This window comes from Thrips palmi, unplaced genomic scaffold, assembly GCF_012932325.1.
Source record: "Thrips palmi isolate BJ-2018 unplaced genomic scaffold, TpBJ-2018v1 HiC_scaffold_18, whole genome shotgun sequence".
Classification (NCBI taxonomy): Eukaryota; Metazoa; Arthropoda; class Insecta; order Thysanoptera; family Thripidae; genus Thrips; species Thrips palmi.
Genome location: NW_023144627.1, coordinates 17,138,159 through 17,158,948, shown reverse-complemented (window position 1 = coordinate 17,158,948; position 20,790 = coordinate 17,138,159). Strand labels below are relative to the sequence as shown.

General features: G+C 53.1%; 1 protein-coding gene across 4 annotated transcripts in view; it reads left to right on the top strand.

The window, feature by feature from the left end:
• The window catches only part of LOC117644434 (small conductance calcium-activated potassium channel protein), a 138,057-nt gene that overhangs the window by 111,596 nt on the left and 5,671 nt on the right, over positions 1–20,790 (top strand). For 3 of the 4 annotated variants that reach the window (XM_034383921.1, XM_034383922.1, XM_034383924.1), the window contains 4 exons: positions 755–927; positions 15,539–15,634; positions 16,838–17,115; positions 17,212–17,355. In XM_034383921.1, coding sequence (XP_034239812.1) covers positions 755–927; positions 15,539–15,634; positions 16,838–17,115; positions 17,212–17,355 — 691 coding nt within the window. The remainder of the gene's footprint in view (positions 1–754; positions 928–15,538; positions 15,635–16,837; positions 17,116–17,211; positions 17,356–20,790) is intronic. The other variant, XM_034383923.1, reaches the window with a different exon arrangement.

Here is a 20,790-nt window from a genome sequence, read left to right as displayed (position 1 = left end):
AGATGAAAGGGGGGCGCCTAGTCGGCCTATGGTGCCTATGGCCAAGGCTGTGATGGACATGGAAGGGGCGCGATGCGGGGGATGGCCCCCTCGGGGCCTGGAGGGGTCAGGAGCGCCATGAATGATATGAGCACCACAGGGCCTGAAGCGCACTCTTATGGAGTGTGTGTGTTGTGGGGGGAGGGGGCGAAGACGCAGAGGCGGGGAGGGAAAAGGGTTGCAGGTCAGCTGGGAGGCGAGATGGACAAGGGGTTGGGGGAGGGGAGGGGGGAGACGGAGGAAAGAGGAAGGACAGTGACGAGCGGGACCTATTTTTCGGCGTCTCTTGTCCTCGAATAAGAGAAAATTGTGTTGGCCCGGGTGGCGTTTGAGCCATTATGCCGTGTCTTATCTTGGCAAGAGGTTTATCTGCCCTTTTTTTGTTTGTCTAAAAGAAGATGGATCGTGGTGGACGGCCCGCGGACTATCTGAATGAATTAAAAAGCGCACGGAATGCTGTTGCTGTTTTGTCACCGGGGAATCTGGGGATGTTAATTCAAATGGGCTGAAAGGAGGGCCCTTGTGACGCGAGAGGCTTTATGCATTTCAGCTTTCTTATCTCCAGCACAAACTAATTCTTGACGTTTTCTTTTTCCTTCATTTACTAGTAGACTATTGTTGGTTGTCGTCGAGTAAGATTTTTTTTTAACAGTGTCGAGTGTAGAATGGCTGGCCTGCTCGACGGTGCCTGAGGTGGGAACCCTCTTGGTTCCAGGAGCAGAGAGCGGCGGCAAGCACAAGCCCAACGTGGGGTACCGGCTGGGGCGGCGGAAGGCGTTGTTTGAAAAACGGAAGAGGATCAGTGACTACGCTCTGGTCATGGGCATGTTCGGCATCATCATCATGGTCATCGAGAACGAGCTGAGCAGCGCCGGCGTCTACACCAAGGTGAGCTATCATCAGCGCTGTTGGGTTTCAACAGACCTTTAGCCAGTTTGCGAACGCACGAACGCGTTTTTGAATCTGTGCGGCGCTGGCTGAAACGGCCATGCGGCAAATCTGGAAGCGACACTGTTTTTCTTGTTTGAGCAGCGAATGACGCGCGCACATTCCAGGCCTGGTATTCGGCTGGAAGGCCTGGAGGGGGCTGGAGGGTTTGAGGACGTGCCGACCGCAAGGCTCCAGGACGCAATCAACATAAAACTCCAACGCAGTTTCGCCCACCCCCTTCGCCCCAACACATGGACCCCGCCCCGCCCCCAGCGCCCCCAGCATGGCGCGTTATCCGTGATACTTTGTTGATACACCAGCCGAACCAAGATGGACACGGCCCAGTTCGGTGGGTTGTAAAAGGGGTGCTGGCCGGAGGGCGGACAGAAAAGAGGCAGCAGGGACGGACGAGGAAAAGTTGAAGTATTTCGCCGCCCGGAATTTGGAGCGTTGCGTCACTGCTGGCCGGGGAATTTTGCGGTGCACGCAAATATGATTGGAATGGAGTCATTTTTTGTGGCGCTCTGCGAGGCGGCCTGCTAAGCGGCAATGAGAGAGGGGGGAGAGAGAGGGGGAAGGGGAAGAGAGAGAGAGCCCTTGCATGGGGCTCGTGCCGAGTACGCCCATATATCGTGGCCTGTATCTCACCGTGCCTTCCTCGGCGGTGCCCTGTTCAGTGTGGCTCGGCCCAGCGTGGCCCTGCCCGGCTGCTCGGTGTGACTCAGCTCGGCTCAGCTTGGCTCGGCTCGGCCCTGGCGTCCTCTCCGCTCGGCTCGAACGCGGGGCTGACACTCGCGCCAACCTGGTGTCCCTAACATAGTGCCTCCCAGCACGACCCGCAATGCATACGTGCATGCGCTGAAATTGAATACGAAAAAAAAATTATTGGAAAAGTAGAAAAAGGCGTCAAAGGGTTGACCTTGCCATTGCAGTAGCACATGGTAAAAACGGTTGTGGTTTTACCGGGAACTCCCTGGGAATCGCCTATGTCTCTACCATTAGGCTTCCTGGGAAAACCAGGTTCCGTTTTTGCCGTGCCGCCTCGTCGACATTTGACATCTGAAACTGATTCAACGCGGAAAAAACGATTGATGTGCAATTGCTCTCCGTCCACGCGATGACAGACATTAAATTCCCTGCTTCCGAGGCTTGCCCTGCCGTCTGCAGAGTGACCATCTGTCCGTCTCCGGCATCATCGGAATAGAAACTCATCAGTCAGAAAATGAAATAAATGGGAAAGGACTGAAAAGGGGCTGGAAAAATAACAAGAGCAACGCCTCGGCGCGGCGCGCTGCGGTCCTCACGTCTCGACGCGCCCCCTTTTTGTGTCCGCCGTCGTCGCCGCCGTCACCGCAAAAAACAGATTTTTCATCTTTGCATGACGTGTTGCATGTCATTCTAATGCGGTCGGCGGGCAATAAGACGAATCGAGGGGGAAGGGGGAAGGGAGGTCGCTAAGGGATCGTGGAGGGAGGTATTTCCGGGGGACGGGGCTTGTGGGAACGGAGGAGGGAGGGGGTCTTTGGGGGCGGTGTGTGTGTGTGTGTGTGTGCGGGGGCCCTCGCACGCCTTGGCGGACGGGGGTATCTTGGGATGGTGCGGGGGTCTTGGGGGCGTCCTGGGTGACGGGGGGTCTTTAGGGACGGGTGTTGTGGGGACAGGCAGAGTTGTTGGGCCGGGGCCGCGGCTGCCGCGGCTGGCTGGGGGGTTAGGGGTTCGCGGTGACGCTGCCTCAGCACATGGCCTGACGCTGAAGGCTGCAGCAGGCTCAGATCGGCGAGATAGCCCCCTCCCTGCCCCCGATCCCCGGCACGATACGGCCGCTAGCATCTGACGACGCTGCGGACGCAAGCCGGAGCCAAGGCCCCCCCACGGCCCCCCCACGGCCCCCCACGGCCCCCGACGGGCCACGACTCCCCACTCGACAGCGCGGCAGTACGACGGAAAAAAAGAAACGCCTATTTGCTCTGGCAGGGCTCTTTAGTTGCGATGTTGTTGTTGATGTTTTTTTTTTCGGTTGCCCCGTGGCCATGGTTACGGCGTCGTCTTTTCGCGGCCGCCCGCTGCTCAGCCGACGACATGCTTCACGAGCAATGTCGCCCGAGATTATTTCCTCCTCGGTGGCCGTGTCGTTCTCTCTCTCTCTCTCTCTCTCTCTCTCTCTCTCTCTCTCTCTCTCTCTCTCTCTCTCTCTCTCTCTCTCACACACACACACACACACTCACACGCCATATCCTTCTTTCATCTACACCTCGCCACGTCCTTTCGCGAGCTCTCCATCACCCATCTCATCCACATTCACAAGACATTGGCCAAACTTTTTTTGCCCTCCACAAAAAAAGGAAGCGTGCGAACTTGCGGTGTGTAGCCGAACAAGTCATTTTCTCGACCCTGGCGGCGCGGGGCAGCGGGCTGCTGTGGCGGACTGCGCACTTGGTGAGGTGTCCCCTGGGCCTGCCTGGGCGGGCCTGGGCGGGCCGAACCCGAAACCCAAATGGAGCTCTCTCCACACATCGCTCGGAGTTAGCGCATTAGGCCGAAGGGCCCGGAGGGCTGACTGTTGTCCTAGGCCCGAGGGAAGGGGTGGGGGCGGTTCGGCAACTTCAAGGAGGCTTCAAAGTTTGGCGCGCGCGAGCAGGTCATGGCGGCCGACCTAGCTACCTGGCACCTGATTCCGAAGGCCGCCGTCTCTCTCGCACTCCTTGCTGGAGGCTGGCTGCCTCTGGCTGCAGCCGCCGATGAGGGACAGGGATGGCGATGGTCCGTTTGAGGTGTCGGTCGGTGCCTTCCTTGGCGGGGGCAGCTTTGGGTCGGGCCGTGGCGGTGCCGCGCGGTGCCGCCTAACTAGCACGGAGCCGCTGGAACTGGCCGAGGGGATCCTGAAGGACTCTCTGGAGTGCCTCGCCGTGGCAGCCCAGCCGAGGCAGCCCAGCGGAGGCAGGACGGAGGTACCCTCAATAGTGTACTTCCCCGCCAGAACACTCCCCCGTTAGAGGCCCCGGCCCATTTTGGCAACGGCGTGAATTAAAAATTTGGCGCTGTTTTGCGACTGCGCGTTGCATCTAATTAGACTTGTTGCTGAATGGGTGGAACTGCGAAACTAGCGACGCTGCTATCTGCTGTGCAGCGACGCCGCGACGCCCTGCTCGCTGCCACCGGCCGCCTTTTCGGCCAGCGGAGTCTTTTTCGTCGCTCTGTCTCTCTCGCACCTACACGGGGCGCTTGCGGGTGCGAGAGAGACAGAGCGACGAAAAGGACCCCCAGTCTGCTGGAAGGAATCTTGGTTGGGTGGGGCTCAGCGCGTCGCAGCGGCGCCTCTATTTAAATTTAAATGACAGACATGGCGACGCCCCCGCCCGGCCAAGTCCGGGCGAGTCCCGGCAAGTCCGGGGCCCCGGCCCGGCCCCAGCCCCGCCTTGGCCCCGCGCTGCCCCATCTGCTAGATCCGCGCCGGGCTGATGGTGGCGCTTTTGTCCACTCGCTGGAAAGCGCCGAGGAGATTCAACTTCTGTCCAGTCAACAAACTAAATCATTCTTATCAAATGGAACGTCCGCTTGGATGCCATGCAAAGCCTCCGTAATCTATAGGTCGGAAATTTCCAGCAGACGGTACCAGAGACTTTCGAGCCTCGCCCTTGTGAAGGTCGTCCCTTTCTTACTGCCCTGAGGAAGTTTTTCTGCTTTGAGTAATCATCAATTTGATCCCTTTCTTCACAGGAACACACTAAATGTCAATCACAATTTTCCGTTACCATCTGGAAACATTCCCACGCATTATGTTACAGACACAGACATAACATACATACAGAACACTTAGTGTGATTGCAATATTTGCAGCGTTTCAACTTGCCAGTGTTGTATTCCCCTGTTGGGCTGCGGTAAATTTATCGATGCGAGACCACTTTCCCCCTCTCGACCCCGTGCACCCCGGCCAGCAGTGGCATGCCCTTCCAAGCACCAACAGGGTCGCCAGAGAGTCCACCAACGCCGTTGTCATGTGCTAGCAGGCGCAGGCACGCGTGAGCAGGTTGCAATTAGACGTGCAATCAGACTTGCAAGCAGACTTGCAAGCAGGCGCGCAAGCAGGTGTTTAAGGGGAGCAACCTCACCCGAACCCTCTTGAGGGCCGTGCTCCCTTGGCCCGTTAATCCCTGTGGCAATTGACACCACGAAAGGGCTGGAAAGGACCCACGACGCCACCTGGCTGGGCCTGAGCCTCGGCCTGGGTCCTGGGCGGCCCTGGGCCCTGGGCCCTCAAGAAGGTCAATGTGGGCTGTGAGCAAGGACGGCAAGGACCAAGGGGTCGTTGTATGCAGTGGTTTTCGCCCTCGCCCCCGTCGCACCACGAGGCAAAAGCAGTCTCTAGGATGTCACAGGCCCAAAGTTGCCTACCTACAAAGAGTAACTTGTTGTCTACCCTCCAGGCGGTCTGTTCAGGAGGTTGTCTACCCTCCAGGCAGCTCGTTCAGGAGGTTGCCTACCTTCCAGGCGGCTTGTTGAGGAGCAGCGACGCCCTCACGGCCTCCCCCCTGGAACCGTACCTGCTTGGTTCAAGACAAGTCCGGGGCGCCACTTCGACCGCAAATTAAATCACGTTTCGACGCTGCAGTAATGAACGGCCGTGACGGCCAAATCGATATGCAAATTGACGACTTCGGCCCGCGTGTTTTTTGTTGTTTTTTTTTTTTCTGTACGCGCTGGGCAGTGTCGTCCGGCCCGCGTGCAGCGCGAAGAGTGGCGAATGTGCAGAGAGAGAGAGAGGGGGGGGAGGGGGAGTGTGTGTTAGAGGGAGAGAGTGTGTGAGCGAGAGGTCTGAGTGTGGAAAGGGCTAATGTGATGCTAAGCTTACATCTTTCCAACTCCGCGACGCCAACAACTTTCCACTCGGCACTTCATGAGGAAAGTTATTTTGACACGGAATTTGGAGCGTGTAAGTCCTAAGGGCGGCGCGGATTTATGGGCGACTACTGTGCTTCGGAGATTTGCATCCGAAAGGCGGCGCTGCTGCACTGTATAGGTTCTCTCTCTCTCTCTCTCTCTCTCTCTCTCTCTCTCTCTCTCTCTCTCTCTCGGCTTGACGGCCGCGGCCACACGGTGATGCCGAAAGGGGCGCGTGGTCCCCGTCGGGAACTAGATGTCGCGGTGTGGAGATAAAAGTCGGCACCGCCGAGGAGAGATTTACGGGTGGCGTAATGCCCCTGGCCGCCACCTGTTCAAGGAGTATTACCTGTTGCGGCTCGGTGCACCCTGGCCGGGCCTTGGCCGGGCCGCCTCAGGTGCCTTAGGCCGGGCCTGGGTCGGGTAATAATGGCCTAATTGGTCGGCCTGTGTCGGCACGCACAGCCTGGCACAGCCTGCACCGTCAAAAACTCCGTGAGTGCAGTAGTCGAGCCGAGCCTCAGCTGTGGCGGGCTTCGAGAGGGACTCAAATGCTGCAGGATTCCCATCTGAGTCCCTCTCGAACTCAGTCTTGTCAGAGTTCCCTCACTGTTATTTAGACGAATGTGACGACGCCATGTTGATTATAACGTGCTGGTACCGTTGAGACTATCTTACCGTAGTAGATACCGCGAATTCCCCAGTTATCCTCTCTCCCTTTTTTTGCGTTCCCCCCGGGTTTCGTGCAGCAACGGCCATGTTTTTCTGCGCGGCCATTGGCACAACAATGTGCTTTTTGCCGGACCTCTCCATTCTCAACTTAAAACCATGAAGAGTACGTTTTTAAAATTTATTAGCCTGTTTTCGCAAGCAACGTCTACGGAGCGTGGGTGCGCGCGCAACTTTTGCTTCTCGAGCAAACTTGTCCCCTTATTTGACTCGGCCTCCTCTTTTTGGCGCTCTTAAGGCCCTTTTAAGGTCTCGCTGCCGCGGCGCCGCGCCATGCCGGAGAGGGGCACGGTCCGTCGAGAGGCGTGGGGCGTCGGGCACGGACGAGACAGTGCCGGGGACTCAAGCCTCCGGGCTCCAGGCTTTATGGCCAACGCGTGGACTTATATTTCATCATCGTCGTCCGGAGTCCCGGAGTCCAGACGACTGGTCCTTCATCTCGGTCCACGTTATCGGGGTGGTGGTAGTTCCTGGCGCGGGCGAAATGCGATCAAGACGTGATCCTGCCGGGCATACTCATTACGGCCCGGATCCAATTATTTCCCCTTTCTGCTCTCTCTCTCTCTCTCTCTCTCTCTCTCTCTCTCTCTCTCTCGCTCTCTCTAGTCCATCTCTCCTCCTGTCCTCCACCGCCCCCTCCGCGGTAAAACGAGGCACCCCTTATGTGGAGCTTGTTAGAGGCGTGCACGTATTACGTGGCATTCAGGCCATCAGGCGTCATCCACTGACGCTTCCCGATGCAAATGGATTGCACCTGTTGTGGTGCCGGCCGCGTGAAATGCTAAAAAAAGCGCACTGTGCAACAAAACTCCAAAATAAAACAAAAATAAAAAAGCCTGGTGGAAATGGAGCTGCAATGCGGCTGCAACTCTAAACTCTTTTTATACTTTCTGGAAATTTTTATCTTTATTTCTGTGGTGCCGCCGGCCGCAAAGCCGCAGCCCAGCCCTTTGCGCGCGCGTGTGAAGGTAACCCGAACGCCCCAATTTTATTTTGCAAAACAAAAGTAATTGGCAGTTGGATCCGTTGGAATGAGCGGCGCTCGCGGGCAGCGGCCGACACGAGAGAGAGAGAGAGAGAGAGAGAGAGAGAGAGAGAGAGAGAGAGAGAGAGAGAGAGAGACGGGGCTGATCATTCATTTGCAGTTACGTGACGTACTTGGCCCGCGTGTAGCCCGCCGTCGTTTCTCGAGGTCGAAGTAGGAAAGGAAAGACCTTTGAGTTGGCCAGCGTGGACCGGTAACATGCCTGGTGAACTGACGGTTTCCTGCTTGAAAATTTTACACCGCTTCTGCTTTGTACAGTTTTCACAAGATCCGACCTTCAAAGACACGGAGTTTTATCGACGAACCCGAGAGGTGTCGTGATGATAAGAAATATAGGACCAAATATGTATGGATATTTTAAAGTTCCACGCAAAGCACAACCAATTCTAACTTTCTCAAAATCAGCTTCTTAAAAAGGACATTTTTTTCCTTTTTTACCGACTGGATACGGGTTTTTTCAAAATCACCGCAGTGGCGACACTTGGTCGTGACATGGAAACGAACAAAAAAAGGGCAAAGCCTCTCCGTTCGCCTGGCGGTGCCTGCGGCGTGTCGCGGCGCGCGGCCTAGGTGTCGCATTGTCGCGGACCTCCGGCTGTCGTTGGCCCCGCACGCGTGCACTGAATTTATACTACGTGTCACAATGGCCAGAACGCCCTTTGAATGTGTTCATCAGCACACAATGCGGCGCCGTGTGGCCGCAGTCGCTTCATCTCGCGGGGTGTGGACTGGCTTCAAATAATAATAAAAAGAGAGGGAGAGAGCATTAATGGAGGTCGTTGGTGCGAGCTAAACCCCATCCGTACGGAGTACTGTGCCCTCTATCGTCTCGTTTCGTAGGCCTTTCTTTGTTTTTCTTATTTTTTCGACCTCCGATGTCACAGCTGACAAAAGCGGCGCGGAACTGGAATCCGTAACTGCGCACCCCAATGCCTTTGTAGTTTGCGCGGTCCACGCGGCCCGCGCAAACATGCACGATGGCAAAATAAAAGCACGAAATGAAAAAGAGGCCCATTCTCTTCGGCAAACACGCGCGAAACGGTGGTTTTGCTGACCGGGCCGTCGGCAGACTGCCGCCGTCGTGGAAACCCATTTCGCGGAGACTAATTGAATCAATTTCGAAACCAACAGGGATGCGGTTTGATCCGCTCGCTGGTAAAACTGGACGAAAATGACTTTGCGATGAGTTGAATCGTGTTTGAACTGGAGAGCGCCATTGTTCCGCAGAATGGGAACGGATTGAATTTGCATCCACATGGGTGTACCTGGTCCTTATTGAAGAGATAAAACTGAAGTTTGGGCAGTTGAACTGTGAAATGCGCCAACAGCAGACTGTCATAAGTGCAGACCTGAAAAAGAGAAAGTGTAGAGAAGTGTATGACTTCGACTGAATGTAGGCCGAGACAACCATAAGGTGACGGAGGCCGGGACAAACACGTCCATCTTGCGTTCTTCCCGGAAGAGGACCTATCACTCGTCTTCCCGCCAAGCACACCCTTCAGACGGAAAAAAAGGCGCCACGGGCCGTTGTGGTTTGAGAAGTAAATAGGAGGGAAAATGTTGAGGCAAAAGGAAAAACTACGGGGGAAAAAAGGGGGAAGTATGAGACAGGCTTTCCTATCTAGCGCGCTAGTGTATGGCAAAGGGGACAAATGGCTGTCGGGACCGGCGGGCTACCGCAGGGCTGCCGTGGGCCGTGGTCATCGCGCTGTCATGCGCGGATAAGGATTAGGAGATAGAGAGGGATGTGCGGGGAACGGAGATGGAGGGAGACACGATGATGGATGGAGCGAGCGGCACGGCCAGGGCACGGCCAGGGCCAGTGGCCCGCACAACGGTCAACCATTAGCCAGAATCTACGCCCTGCGGTGCCCGGCGGTGCCCCGCGGCCCTGGGGTACCTCCCGGCCCCGTGGGCTATGGCCCGTCGGCCGGCCCGCGGTGCTCCAGCAACCGTTACGTCGATGGCGGTGGCCTCCTCAGGCCTCAGGTCTCTTCACCGCGGGTCTGGCAGGCTGCACGGCCTGGCCGAGCTAAGCTTAGCTCGTGCTCATGGAGCACACGTTTGAAAGATACCTTGAAGCACATGGGTAGTCAAGTCCACCTTGAGGGTACAGGTGGCCCCTGCACACTGATTCCTAGAGTCGTTTCCGTCGCTCTGTTCCTCTCCCACTCACACGGAGCGCCCCGTGAGCGCCTTGCCAGATTGCCGCTGATTGGATGATATTTGTGGCGCCCATCCGGAGTGAGACGTCGCGGGGGCCAAATTGAGCGGCCCGATGAGACCCGAAAAAAGGAAGCCCGTCTGAATGGCGTCATTTTGGCGCGGAAGCGGGGGTGCCATTGTGGAGGGGAGAGAGAGAGAGAGAGAGAGAGAGAGAGAGAGCTGCTGCCCCGTGGCCTTCCTGGCCGCGGAGGGAGAGTCAGGCAGAATCCGTTTCCCCAAGGGACACAAACAAAGCGATAAATTGTCGGACCGGGCTGAGCGCGCGCCGCGATGCTGCGCTTTGGATTCCGGGCAAATTGCCTCTTCGCATCTCATCGTGACCGCCGCGCCAGTATGGCCAGGAGGTCGGTCCACAGTGGGCCAGAAGACCGGTGAAGGCGGTCAAGATCCCGGACGCGTTGCGTTTCGAGTTCCAGGGTCGCTAAATAGCACTCGAACCGAACGTGTGACCCCACCAATGGATTGCTCTCCGAACGAGGAACCCATAGGTGGGGTCACACGTTTGGTTCGAGGCTTGTTTAGCGACTCTGGAGCTCAAAACGCGTCTAAAGTTTTGGCCGCCTCTACTGGTCTGGCCCACTGTGCGGTCGCGTAGAATCGGGGACGCGCGATGCGACTGGCAATAACGCCCCCGGTTCGTCATAGGACGTTTTCTTCTCGCAAAGTTTCCAGCGCCTCTGGCGAGTCATAATGGACCACATGTGGTCGCGGAAGCCATCCCCCGCTGCTGGCGTGAGCCGACAACGCATCTTCGGAAATTTATGACAATTTTTTCGTTTGGGGAACAGCCGCAGGAGGTTATATGACAACGTCCTGGTATCACCCTAAAAAGAACTGTTTTGAAAGTAAAACATTTTATCACACTGTTAAAACTGCATTGGAACACCCTGAAAGATCGTTCGGAAGCTTCTCAGTGGATCTCCAAAGGCTTTGTGTTCCTACCAAAAAAAATTGTACTATACCTTTTAGAAACTCGTTCAAAATATAAACGTTCAAGGTTTTAGAATTTTGCGAGGATAGGAGCCACTTTTTACCCCCAACAAGTTTGCCTAAAATTCCCTCAATTTTTTATTTTTTGAACAGTGCATACCGCTGCCTTCCCCAAAGCGGGCGTTTTGTGGTCTGAATTTCTGAAGTGTTTATCGCAGCCACCTAGCGTGGGCGGCGCGCTCCCTAGATGCAGCCACGCGGAGCTGGGCTCTATTTTTATGAGACAGTCCGACGCCGCCGCAGTGCACCTAGAAGTGGCTTGCAGCCGTTTGCTGCCAGGCGTTGTCAAGCCTATAGCCAGCTTGGCCGGAGCCTGGACCGCTTTTTCAGCCCTTTATCACCGCCTAGCCTCGCGAGAGGGCGCGGCGCGGCCGCCCTCGCAGAACTTATCGTGGCGCGGAGGCCCGCAGTTTACGCTCCCGCTGGCCTGGATTGGCTGGGTCGCGAATAAAAAAAGGAAAGCTCAAATATGGCGAAGCCAGGAGTATCCAACGGACGCATGCCGCGCGCCACGGCGCACAGTGGGCCAGAAGACTGGTGGCCCCACGTTCGGTTCGAGTCCCATTTAGCGACTCTGGAGCTCAAATCGCGTCCGGCATTTTGACCGCCTCCACTAGTCTTCTGGCCCACTGTGCGGCGCAACTTCCAAGGGCGACTCCCTTCTGAAGGATGGTTTCGTCGCGCCGTCTCTCTCGCACTCGAAGGGGTGCCATGTGAGTGCGAGAGAGACAGGGATCCCCCGGAATCAGTCGGCCGACTGAGATTCGCCGCAGTCTTCAGTCATGGTCGGCTTAGCTTCAACTTGCGCCTCGGCTTGGCCCTCGAAAAGTAGTAAAATCGACCAAACTTTGGACCATATTTTAAAACGCCGTATTGGCGGGAGGGCCGGGGCTGCCCTGCGCTCCGAATGCGGGGCAGTAATGGCGGGCTGTGGGCCGGCAGCTCGAGGTGAGGGAAGGGTCTGGAAGGGCCTGGAAGGGCCGCCGACTCAGCGGGGCCGGGGCCCTGCAGGGACGGCCGGGCGAAGCGAGGCGGAGCGAGGCGTGGAATTTGGCCGAATTCTTCCCGGGCCGGAGGCCGGTGGGACCACCGCAACCCGACACTCTGGCCCGGCCCTAAGTTGCGCTTGTGAAATTGGCTACAGCTTAAGGGGTTGTCCTTGGTCTGCCTACCTCCTCCCTTACGCCTCCTCTCTCTCTCTTGCTCTCCCCCCCCCTCTCTCTCTCTCTCTCTCTCTCTCTCTCTCTCTCTCTCTCTCTCTCTCCCCCTCTCTCACTCTCTCTGTGGCGCCCACGAGCCCCGCCCCCCTCCTCTAGACCAACTCGGCGCCAAGTCGTCCCCTATCGCCCGCGATGGGTGTTCCACTCAAAAAGCCATTGCCAGGCTCGTTGTCTGCGGGCCACAAAGACACTGGGTCCACCGGATTCTTCCCTGGGACCCTTTACTTCAGAGTTCAGGGGCGTCGCACGCCGTGTTCAAACCACAGTTAACACCGAGGCTCCTCACTCACTGGGAATGAAAGAGCCTTGATCAGTACCCAAGTTTGGGCGAGGTATATTTTATCACCCGAATTTGGGTGAGGGAGGGTGTATTTCGTGTATTAGGTTAACGCGGCTTGGCTACGTAGTACTATCACCCAAGTTTGAGTGATAAAGAATTTCTCACCCAAAATTTGATCATGACTCCCTCATTCTCAGCGCTGAAGGGGAAATAACTCAGCCAAATTTGTACACCGAAATTCACCAAAAATTTAAAAGTTGCTGAAATTTATTGAAATGTATCAAAATTCTTCCCTGCCCTGACCGTCTTTGGTCCAGTCTGGCTTACTCTTGTGTAAATCTTGATCTTTTCTAAACAGCCCGGCCGGGTTCGCCGTTCGGTCGTTGCCTCCGGGGCGGTGATCTTGAGGGAGCAGCCTCGGGTTATGACCGCTGCGAGGCCGCCGGGCCGGGAGCCTTATAAAGAGTTCACGGCGTTCATGGCGGTGGCCGGCACGGCCGGCACGGCCGCGCGCCAAAATGATAATTCGCGCCAGAACTTATGGCTTTCGATATTATTTTATCCACCGCCTTTGGTGGCGGCGGCCGTCTGCGGGGCTTTGGTCGGCTCAGAGCAACAATGTTGTTCCTTGGCGTGCGCGGCGACGGCCTTCGCCAGGTCGGCGGTAAAGGGGCAACTTGGGGCGTTGTTTGCAGGCGGTGCAACACGGCTCGTAAAAAGAGCGTTAATGTATGACAGGCCGCGCGTCGGTTAGGTCAGTGGAGTAGCGGCTTGGAAGGAAACGCTGCCAGTGGCCACGCACTCACGACGCGCTCTCTCTCTCTCTCTCTCTCTCTCTCTCTCTCTCTCTCTCTCTCTCTCTCTCTCTCTCTCTGGCGGTCGATCTTTTAAATAAAACCCATCTAATAACGAAGTATTAATGAAGTTGCTTTTATTCGTAATGTCTAAAATGGATTGTAAGTTTTTGAGAGGGTGGACCTGGCGTTCCGATCCGATTCATGGTAGCCTTGAGAGTGATTGCCACGAAAGGCTGAGGCATTGAGAGAAACACCGGGTGAAGGTGGAGCCGCCCCTCGCTGCCCCCTGTCACGTGAGACGATAATTCGGTGCCGCGTTGAGTTTGATAAGTTGGGGACGCGCCAGTTCCTTCCGTGTCCTTTTTGCCCACTCGGATTGGTGTTAACAAGGACTCACTCCGTCGTCAAGTGAAGTGCCGCCAAGTATGTGCCCTGCGCGAAGTTACCCCGCACGTCTTGATGAGGAGAAGTTGGCCGCAAGTTTGTGTGGCGAGGTCTGGCAGTGGGGTGGGAGTGGGTGAGGCCCAGGCCGAAAACTGGCCAGCAGCACCACGGCCAGGCAGCCTCGTTTTCAAATGCCTTTCTCCTTTGTGGCCGTGTTTGTGCCGTTATGAAAAATTGCGCGGTAACGTTGCGGCCTCCTTGCCTCTTTCGGCGCGTCCACTTGATGTATGAGTCTGGGGCGGCCAGGCCGAGGGCGGCCGAGGGCCAGGCTGGACAGGGCCACTTATTGTCAACTCGATAATGAATGGCTGCGCGAAGATCTGGCGCCGGGCCAGGCGGTGATTCCGCGTACACCTAGCCGGGCTAGGCTGCAGAGTCGTCGCTCTGTCTCTCTCGCACCGACACGGGACGCCCCATGAGTGCGAGAGAGACAGAGCGAGGAAAACGACTCTGGCCTAGCTGGCCGGAGCACCAAGGATGGTCTTGCCTGGCCTTGCCGCAGCCCCCTCGCCCGGCAGCTTGTCCTACGCGCCAAAATTCAAGTTCCGTTCGGGAAGGCCGTTACTGGGTCAACCCGGAAACCAGGTCGATTCCACAGAAGCGAACCCGGTTGAGTCTCGGAGCCAGCGTGACGTCATTCTGAGGACCTGGGGGACGCATTGTTAACCCTTAGTTTTACCTATGGGTTCCTCACTGGAACAATCTGTGTGCGCGAGTCCACAGGTCCACATTTTGTAGGCCATCATTTCGGAAACTGTTTCCCCGCGTCGGAATGGAGCCAGACACGTTGTTCAAGGCCGGGAGAGCTCTGCTAGCAGCCCGGACAAGGCGGAGCGGAGATTCCGTGGCGCGGCAACGCGGCAGCTGTGTTTATTTCAAAGTCATCGAAATGTCCGGAATGCCCGGCCGATCCAAGGCGCCGCCTGCTGTGTCCTTCTTCGCCCGTTCGGTCCCACATTCCAGGCCCAAGCGCAGTGTGTTCTAATCCCCCGGAGTGATCACGCAGTGTAGTGGCTGTCGTGTAGCGGCCTCGTAAACGACTTTACTCGGGGCCCATCAAACAGGCTGCCCCTTTGACAAGATCACTCTTCGCAATCACCTTTTCAGGCAGGCTGCGCTGGTTGCCTAGAACACACACACACACAGAGAGAGAGAGAGAGAGAGAGAGAGAGAGAGAGAGAGAGAGAGAGAGAGAGACCGCTTTGCAGAGTATCCGTTGGGCCGCTGAATTCCCGTTTTCCAATAGCCGCCTCGCAAAAGCAACTTGACGAGGAAGTTGTCGAGGACACGTTATTTGCGACGGAACCTCGTCGGACCATGCAAATGGGTCGAGTCTGATTAAACAGTCCAATGAATGCTCGTTCTTCCGCTCTTATTTTTCTTGCCGGGGTCCGTCTAGACGGCGGAGGGCTTGTTACAGAGAAGAATGGAAGTTTAAAGTTGGCCCCTGCCTCATTGTCCTAACTTTTCTTTTCGCCTCATCTGCTGCCGCCACTGCATTTTGTTCCACCGATAATCTCGTTTCTCCCTGCTTGTCCGCTTTTACAAGACTGCACACGCGTGTCCCACGAACCGGCTGTCAGTATTCGAACCTGCAGCCAGCGACCAGAGCACTCTTCTGTAAACATAAAAACTTTGCGAAAAGTTGAACCCAGTTGTAATGTTCTTTTTTTTCTCGTTTGTTTCAGGTAAGAAAACGCCGAGCGGCGCTGACAGTGGAGTGGAGAGCGCCTGGCGCGTAGGCAACCCGCCAACAGCGAAGGCTGGCGGTACAGCCTACCCTTGACTCGTAAGGCGTTTTCAGCGCCCAGCCAATGAGACTGTTTTGAATCAAACGGGATTTTAATTTGTTTTGCCTTTGGTTTTCGGATAAGTTTTGCCTCTTGGGGAAAAATAAGAAAGCGCGTGGCAACTTATTTTTAAATATTTCACTTGTTTACAAGTGTCGAATTCGTTTCAGGCGTCTTCGTATTCCACCGCCTTGAAGACCCTCATCTCGGTGTCGACGGTGGTGCTCCTTGGCCTGATCGTGGCGTACCACGCTCTCGAAGTCCAGGTGAGTGCCCTAGAAGGGTATTTCCATAGAAGCCAGTTCTAAGGCATGGTGGCCTCATATTAAGTAATCCACTGACCCTGGCCCACTCAATGCTTCTCCAACCTCATACAACATTTTTGTTTAACAGGGACAACAATGTCCTTAGCCGATGGTCGTTTTTTCTTTTTAGATATTTTGTATTCTGTTTCCTGTTGTCACCTGACTGTGCCTTCGGAAACAGGGCTAACAAACTATGACTGCACACAATTTCAATGATAGTGTCCCCCGGTGCGCATCGCTTCGCATCGCTTACATCCCCCTTATCCCCCCGCTTTAGAGCCAGGCCGGAGCGGCGTGCATAGTCATTTATTGGAATATACGCGTCATCTATCTCCGTCAGGCACAAAGCAGGCGTCCCCCTCCCTTTGTACGGCCCCCCTCTCCCCTGCCAGCGATCGGTGCCCTTTGGTGCCGTTTCTTTCGGCCTGCAGTGAGGGATTGCGAGTAATTGGACGAACGAGGTGTTGAAATCAGACCTCCGTGGTGCTAAATGCCTTTTTTTTTTCAAAACTTAGCCAAAGATTTTGGAATGGTTATGGAGTGCACAATTTTCATGCAGTAACATGAAATCTACTTTGCATGCCCGAAAAAAAAATGCGCACCCTTGCCCATGTGGAAAAGACAACTTTATTTAGACGTGGCATTTTACAATCTCGAATCGAATCTCTATTTACTCATTTCAAATACGAATGAGATATGACATTTCATGCCTAAAACTGGTAAAATTGGCTCTTTTAGTGCTGTTTTAACCAATTTGCAGTCTATTTGTAAATTTTTATTCTCTGGCTTGTTTTTTCAACTGGTTTTAATTCGATTCGTTTTCAAACGATTCGCACACCTCTAATTACTGCCTTCGTTGTCAGCACACCCGCTAATCACAACGGGCAGCCACCCCACTGGCACAAGCCAGGTGGCTTTGCTTTGAGCGGCTCGTCCATTCCGTGTGAAAATTGGTTGCTTTCTGATGAGAAACCGCGGATGATGTTTTCATGACTTGAATATGATGACAGTCGCATCACAAATTAATGACATTCATCAATGCTCCTATCGCATGGGCGTGACAACAATGTCATCAGCAAGTTTGATGACATTCTTGTAACGAAAATGGCCCTTTGTCATCAAGTGATGACCGAAATGTTAACAACTGCACCTCGCCTGTTGCAGCTCTTCATGATCGACAATTGCGCGGACGACTGGCGGATCGCCATGACTTGGCAGCGCATCACGCAGATCACGGTGGAGCTGGTCATTTGCGCCGTGCACCCCATACCGGGCCAGTACTACTTCCTGTGGACCACCAAGCTGGCCAACAAGGGCGGGGACATCGGCAGCAAGTGGGTTCCTTACGACGTAACCCTATCGCTGCCCATGTTCCTCCGCCTGTACCTCATCTGCCGCGTGATGCTGCTGCACTCCAAGCTGTTCACCGACGCCAGCTCCAGGTGCGGGGGACGCCTTTCGCCGTGTTTTTTTCTGGGTGCCGCCAAGCCAACCATCAGGAGGTAGCCTTAATTCAGGATTAATATGTTCATGTACAGGAGCATCGGCGCGCTGAACCGCATCAACTTCAACACGAGGTTCGTCATCAAGACGCTCATGACGATTTGTCCTGGCACGGTTCTTCTCGTGTTCATGGTTTCGCTCTGGATCATCGCCAGTTGGACGCTGCGACAGTGCGAAAGGTGACTATGCGTACTCGACCTATCATAATCGACCCCCTTTTTTGAAAACGTTTTATTTTACCCTTTTTGGTCTTGTAATTATAATATTATAAAAATCACACTCGCTCTAGTAAAGAGCAAGTGATGGGCGTCTTAGACGAAAACTGCGATCCCCGAAATGTTTAGCACCAACACCAACCGCCGCCTCTCCAGAGGCACGTTGGCATATTCACATTCACAGCCAGGCAACTGCCTAAACGGAAAGCGTGTGATTCGTCCTTTTTAGTATGCATATAATGCTTTCTACCTTTAAAATTCTCAGAGGGGATTATTTGTTTGTCGCATTCGGTTAACTTTTTAAAGAATCGCGGGGGTGGCAGTGAATGTCAAACCAGAGTGCAATCTCTTTTGGCGCTTGTTAATTGTTTTTCAGGGCTGTAACTTATACGCCTTTAAAAGGAGTTTCTTCAAAATATGGGGGACCCTTTACTTCATTTTGGCCATGCGAATGATACCCATATTTGGGACGATAATTCTCAAAGTCTCAAATCATTCATGTAATTGTAGCTATGTTAAATTGGTGTAAGCTGCAAATAAGTAAAAGCAATCGCTAGCATAAGTGACGCACTGATAGTGATGTCCAAGTGCTATGTAGGTGTGTGAGTGTGTGTGTGTGTGTGTGCACGTGGACTGCACGTCCCTCTACCAAACTCTATCTCTCTTTTGCACGAAACTACTGCTTTTGGGTTGTTTTATATGTTCGCTGGATGTTTCTTTGTGTTTCTTCTAATGTCATTCTAACAATCTTTAGTTGCATTCAATTTACCAGGGGAGCAGTTTCTTGCCCTTCACTTTTCACGTTGGGAAGCATTATTGTAGCGAAAGAGTGGACAAATCCAGGTTGTCAAAGCTTGCCAACCGTGTCTGACCCCAATTCTAATTTTTCACATTTCATCACAAGTTTAAGTGTCTTTGAAGTCCAGAACCTACAAAACGTGTGAGAGAGTATTGTGCGACCAAACACCGTGTGACCTATACGCACAAACAGTTGGCACTGATCGCACACCAAGGGCACAATTAATTGCACCCAGTGTGCGCACACTGTGCGTCTCACGTACTTTGTAATGTCGTCTTGTGTAGTTACCTCGGTGTTGAGTAGCATGTCAGACATGGGCTATCGGTCTGCCAATGCTTCAAAATTAATTGTTGTTGACGATTTGGATCCTTTTAATCTTCGGACGGAATCTCTCTTTTACAATTTCTTCTCCAGACCGAACGCTCCTGTCTCTTGTTTCCTATTATTATCATTTTATGAGTGACAGATTCGTGTTTTTCTGTTTTCCCCCTGTTGCTGTTGAGATTGTTGCTGTTGTTGATGTTTTATTGGCGTGCCGTGCTGAGCCGAGCTCGGGTCCACCCACAATATCCCTCCCAATGCTTTTACCTTTACCTTCATCCTTTTCCTAACCGGCGGAATACTTATGACAAAATGTACCTGCCTCGTCTTTTTAGAACATTATTTCTGTTCTCAAGTTGTAGCTCCGTTTTTCTTAACCTTTAAATGAATGCCACCAGAAAATCAATGCGCGGAACAGTGTACCTAAACTATCCAGTCGTACGTAGCTAAACACACTTCCGGTCTAAACTATGAGTTAGTTTATTTCTAAACCATATCAAACGTGTACCACTAGTACGCCGTGGCATTGCAAAGACAGTAAAAGGTACCGAATAGAATGGAACTTTAGGTAAATAGTGCAATAGTTGAAGACGTAACTGGGTTGTATTGGCAAAAATAATTCGACGGACTAAAAGTAGTCTCATCTAAATCACGTATTTCTTCAGGCCATGTAAACTTTACTATTTAAAGAAAACAAAAACAACTACTTCCAAACTTGCTTTGGATTTTCCTTTATGATTCTAGAAATTTAAATGCACTGCTCCTGCGCCCAAACTACGACATGAATTTGTTTTTGTACCACATTGTACTGATCCATAGTGTGTAAGTTAAAACTCCAAGAATACTGTGAGAAGCGTCTCAGTTCTAAGCCAACGTTCTTGTGATAAGTCGGGGTACTTGGACATCAACTTAGTACGTACCTCCATTTTTATTATTATATAACCAGTGTATGGGAGCGGCTTCGGCCTCGTAATCATTGTGTCAAGAAAGGTGTCATGTAAAGAATTTCTTGGCGCTGTGGAATGTTCTTATTCTTTTTGTAACCTACGCTCTTAACAAGTTGTTAAATCATAGCTGCATGCCTCAGTATAATATAATTTACACAAATGCTCCTTTCTCTTAAGTAGCAGCGTTACGAAGTCACGACACATTGCCAACCTTGAATCCTTTTGTCACCCACAACACTTCCTAAAAAAGCGAACCCGAAACCTAGCTTACCAGCATTGCTAATTGTACACGCAGTTCCACTGGCACAGCTTTCCCCAACCCACTGTATGCCATGATCTGTGCTACTTTAAAAGAAAATCCTGCGTTGGAGACAGTTGGCATGCGTGTTCGTTACAAACATACAAGGGCAGAAGAATGAACCTGGAAGTCCGTCGTGGAAGGAAATTATCGGTTGCAATCGATAAGTGCATCCGATCTTGTAATCAAAATCATGAGCACATCATTTTTGGCATTGCACTGTAGACTTAAAGAGAGTTAAGCATTTTTTAGATCCACTAAAAGTACACGAGATGCCACTACAGCTTACATTTAAATGCATCGACGTATGCATTGACGTGGGAGGCGGCGCGATTTACTGAATAAAAGAACAGAAAAGTAACTTTTGTAGCTTCACACAAGTAATCCGCCATCCATTCTCTCCTTCCTTTTGCTGTTGAGCATGGTAGCTCCTCGATTAGTGTGAACTGCACCTCTTTTACTGTAGAAAATGTTTATGAATTTCCTAGTATTTTTCTAGTAATTAGACCAATTTTGTCTGGATTGGTTGAATATGTAGAGACTCGCTTTGTGCTGTTTAGTTGATTTCATTAGTGCCCTCTCACTGTTTGCTGTTTCACAGACAAACAAACCTTTGTTTAAATTAGCCGTCCGATTAAAAAGAAAGTGCGAAGCCGATTAAGAGATTACTTTGCTGGTCTGCTTTGTTTGGACTCACAACCGATGCCGATCACTGCGTCTCTCTAAACTTGTCATATCTTGTCAAAAAAATTTATGGTGGCTTTGTGTTTTCCCGCAATTTGGAAGGGGTGTAAAGGATTTAGTGACCTGTAAGTAGCGAGGCTGCAGCATCATTCGAGACTACGTGTAGTAGAAACATGCATTTGTACGTACATGATTCCTTCCTGGGGTTCACTGAGCACTGTACAGAGATACGTTGAATCCGAGGTTTGAATCACTGTAGTCAGGTAGATAGAACAAAATTAAATTGTAGCCTTCGTCATGAACAAAGCGGTAAATCGATTCAAAGAGAAACGGTCGAACATAGATACATA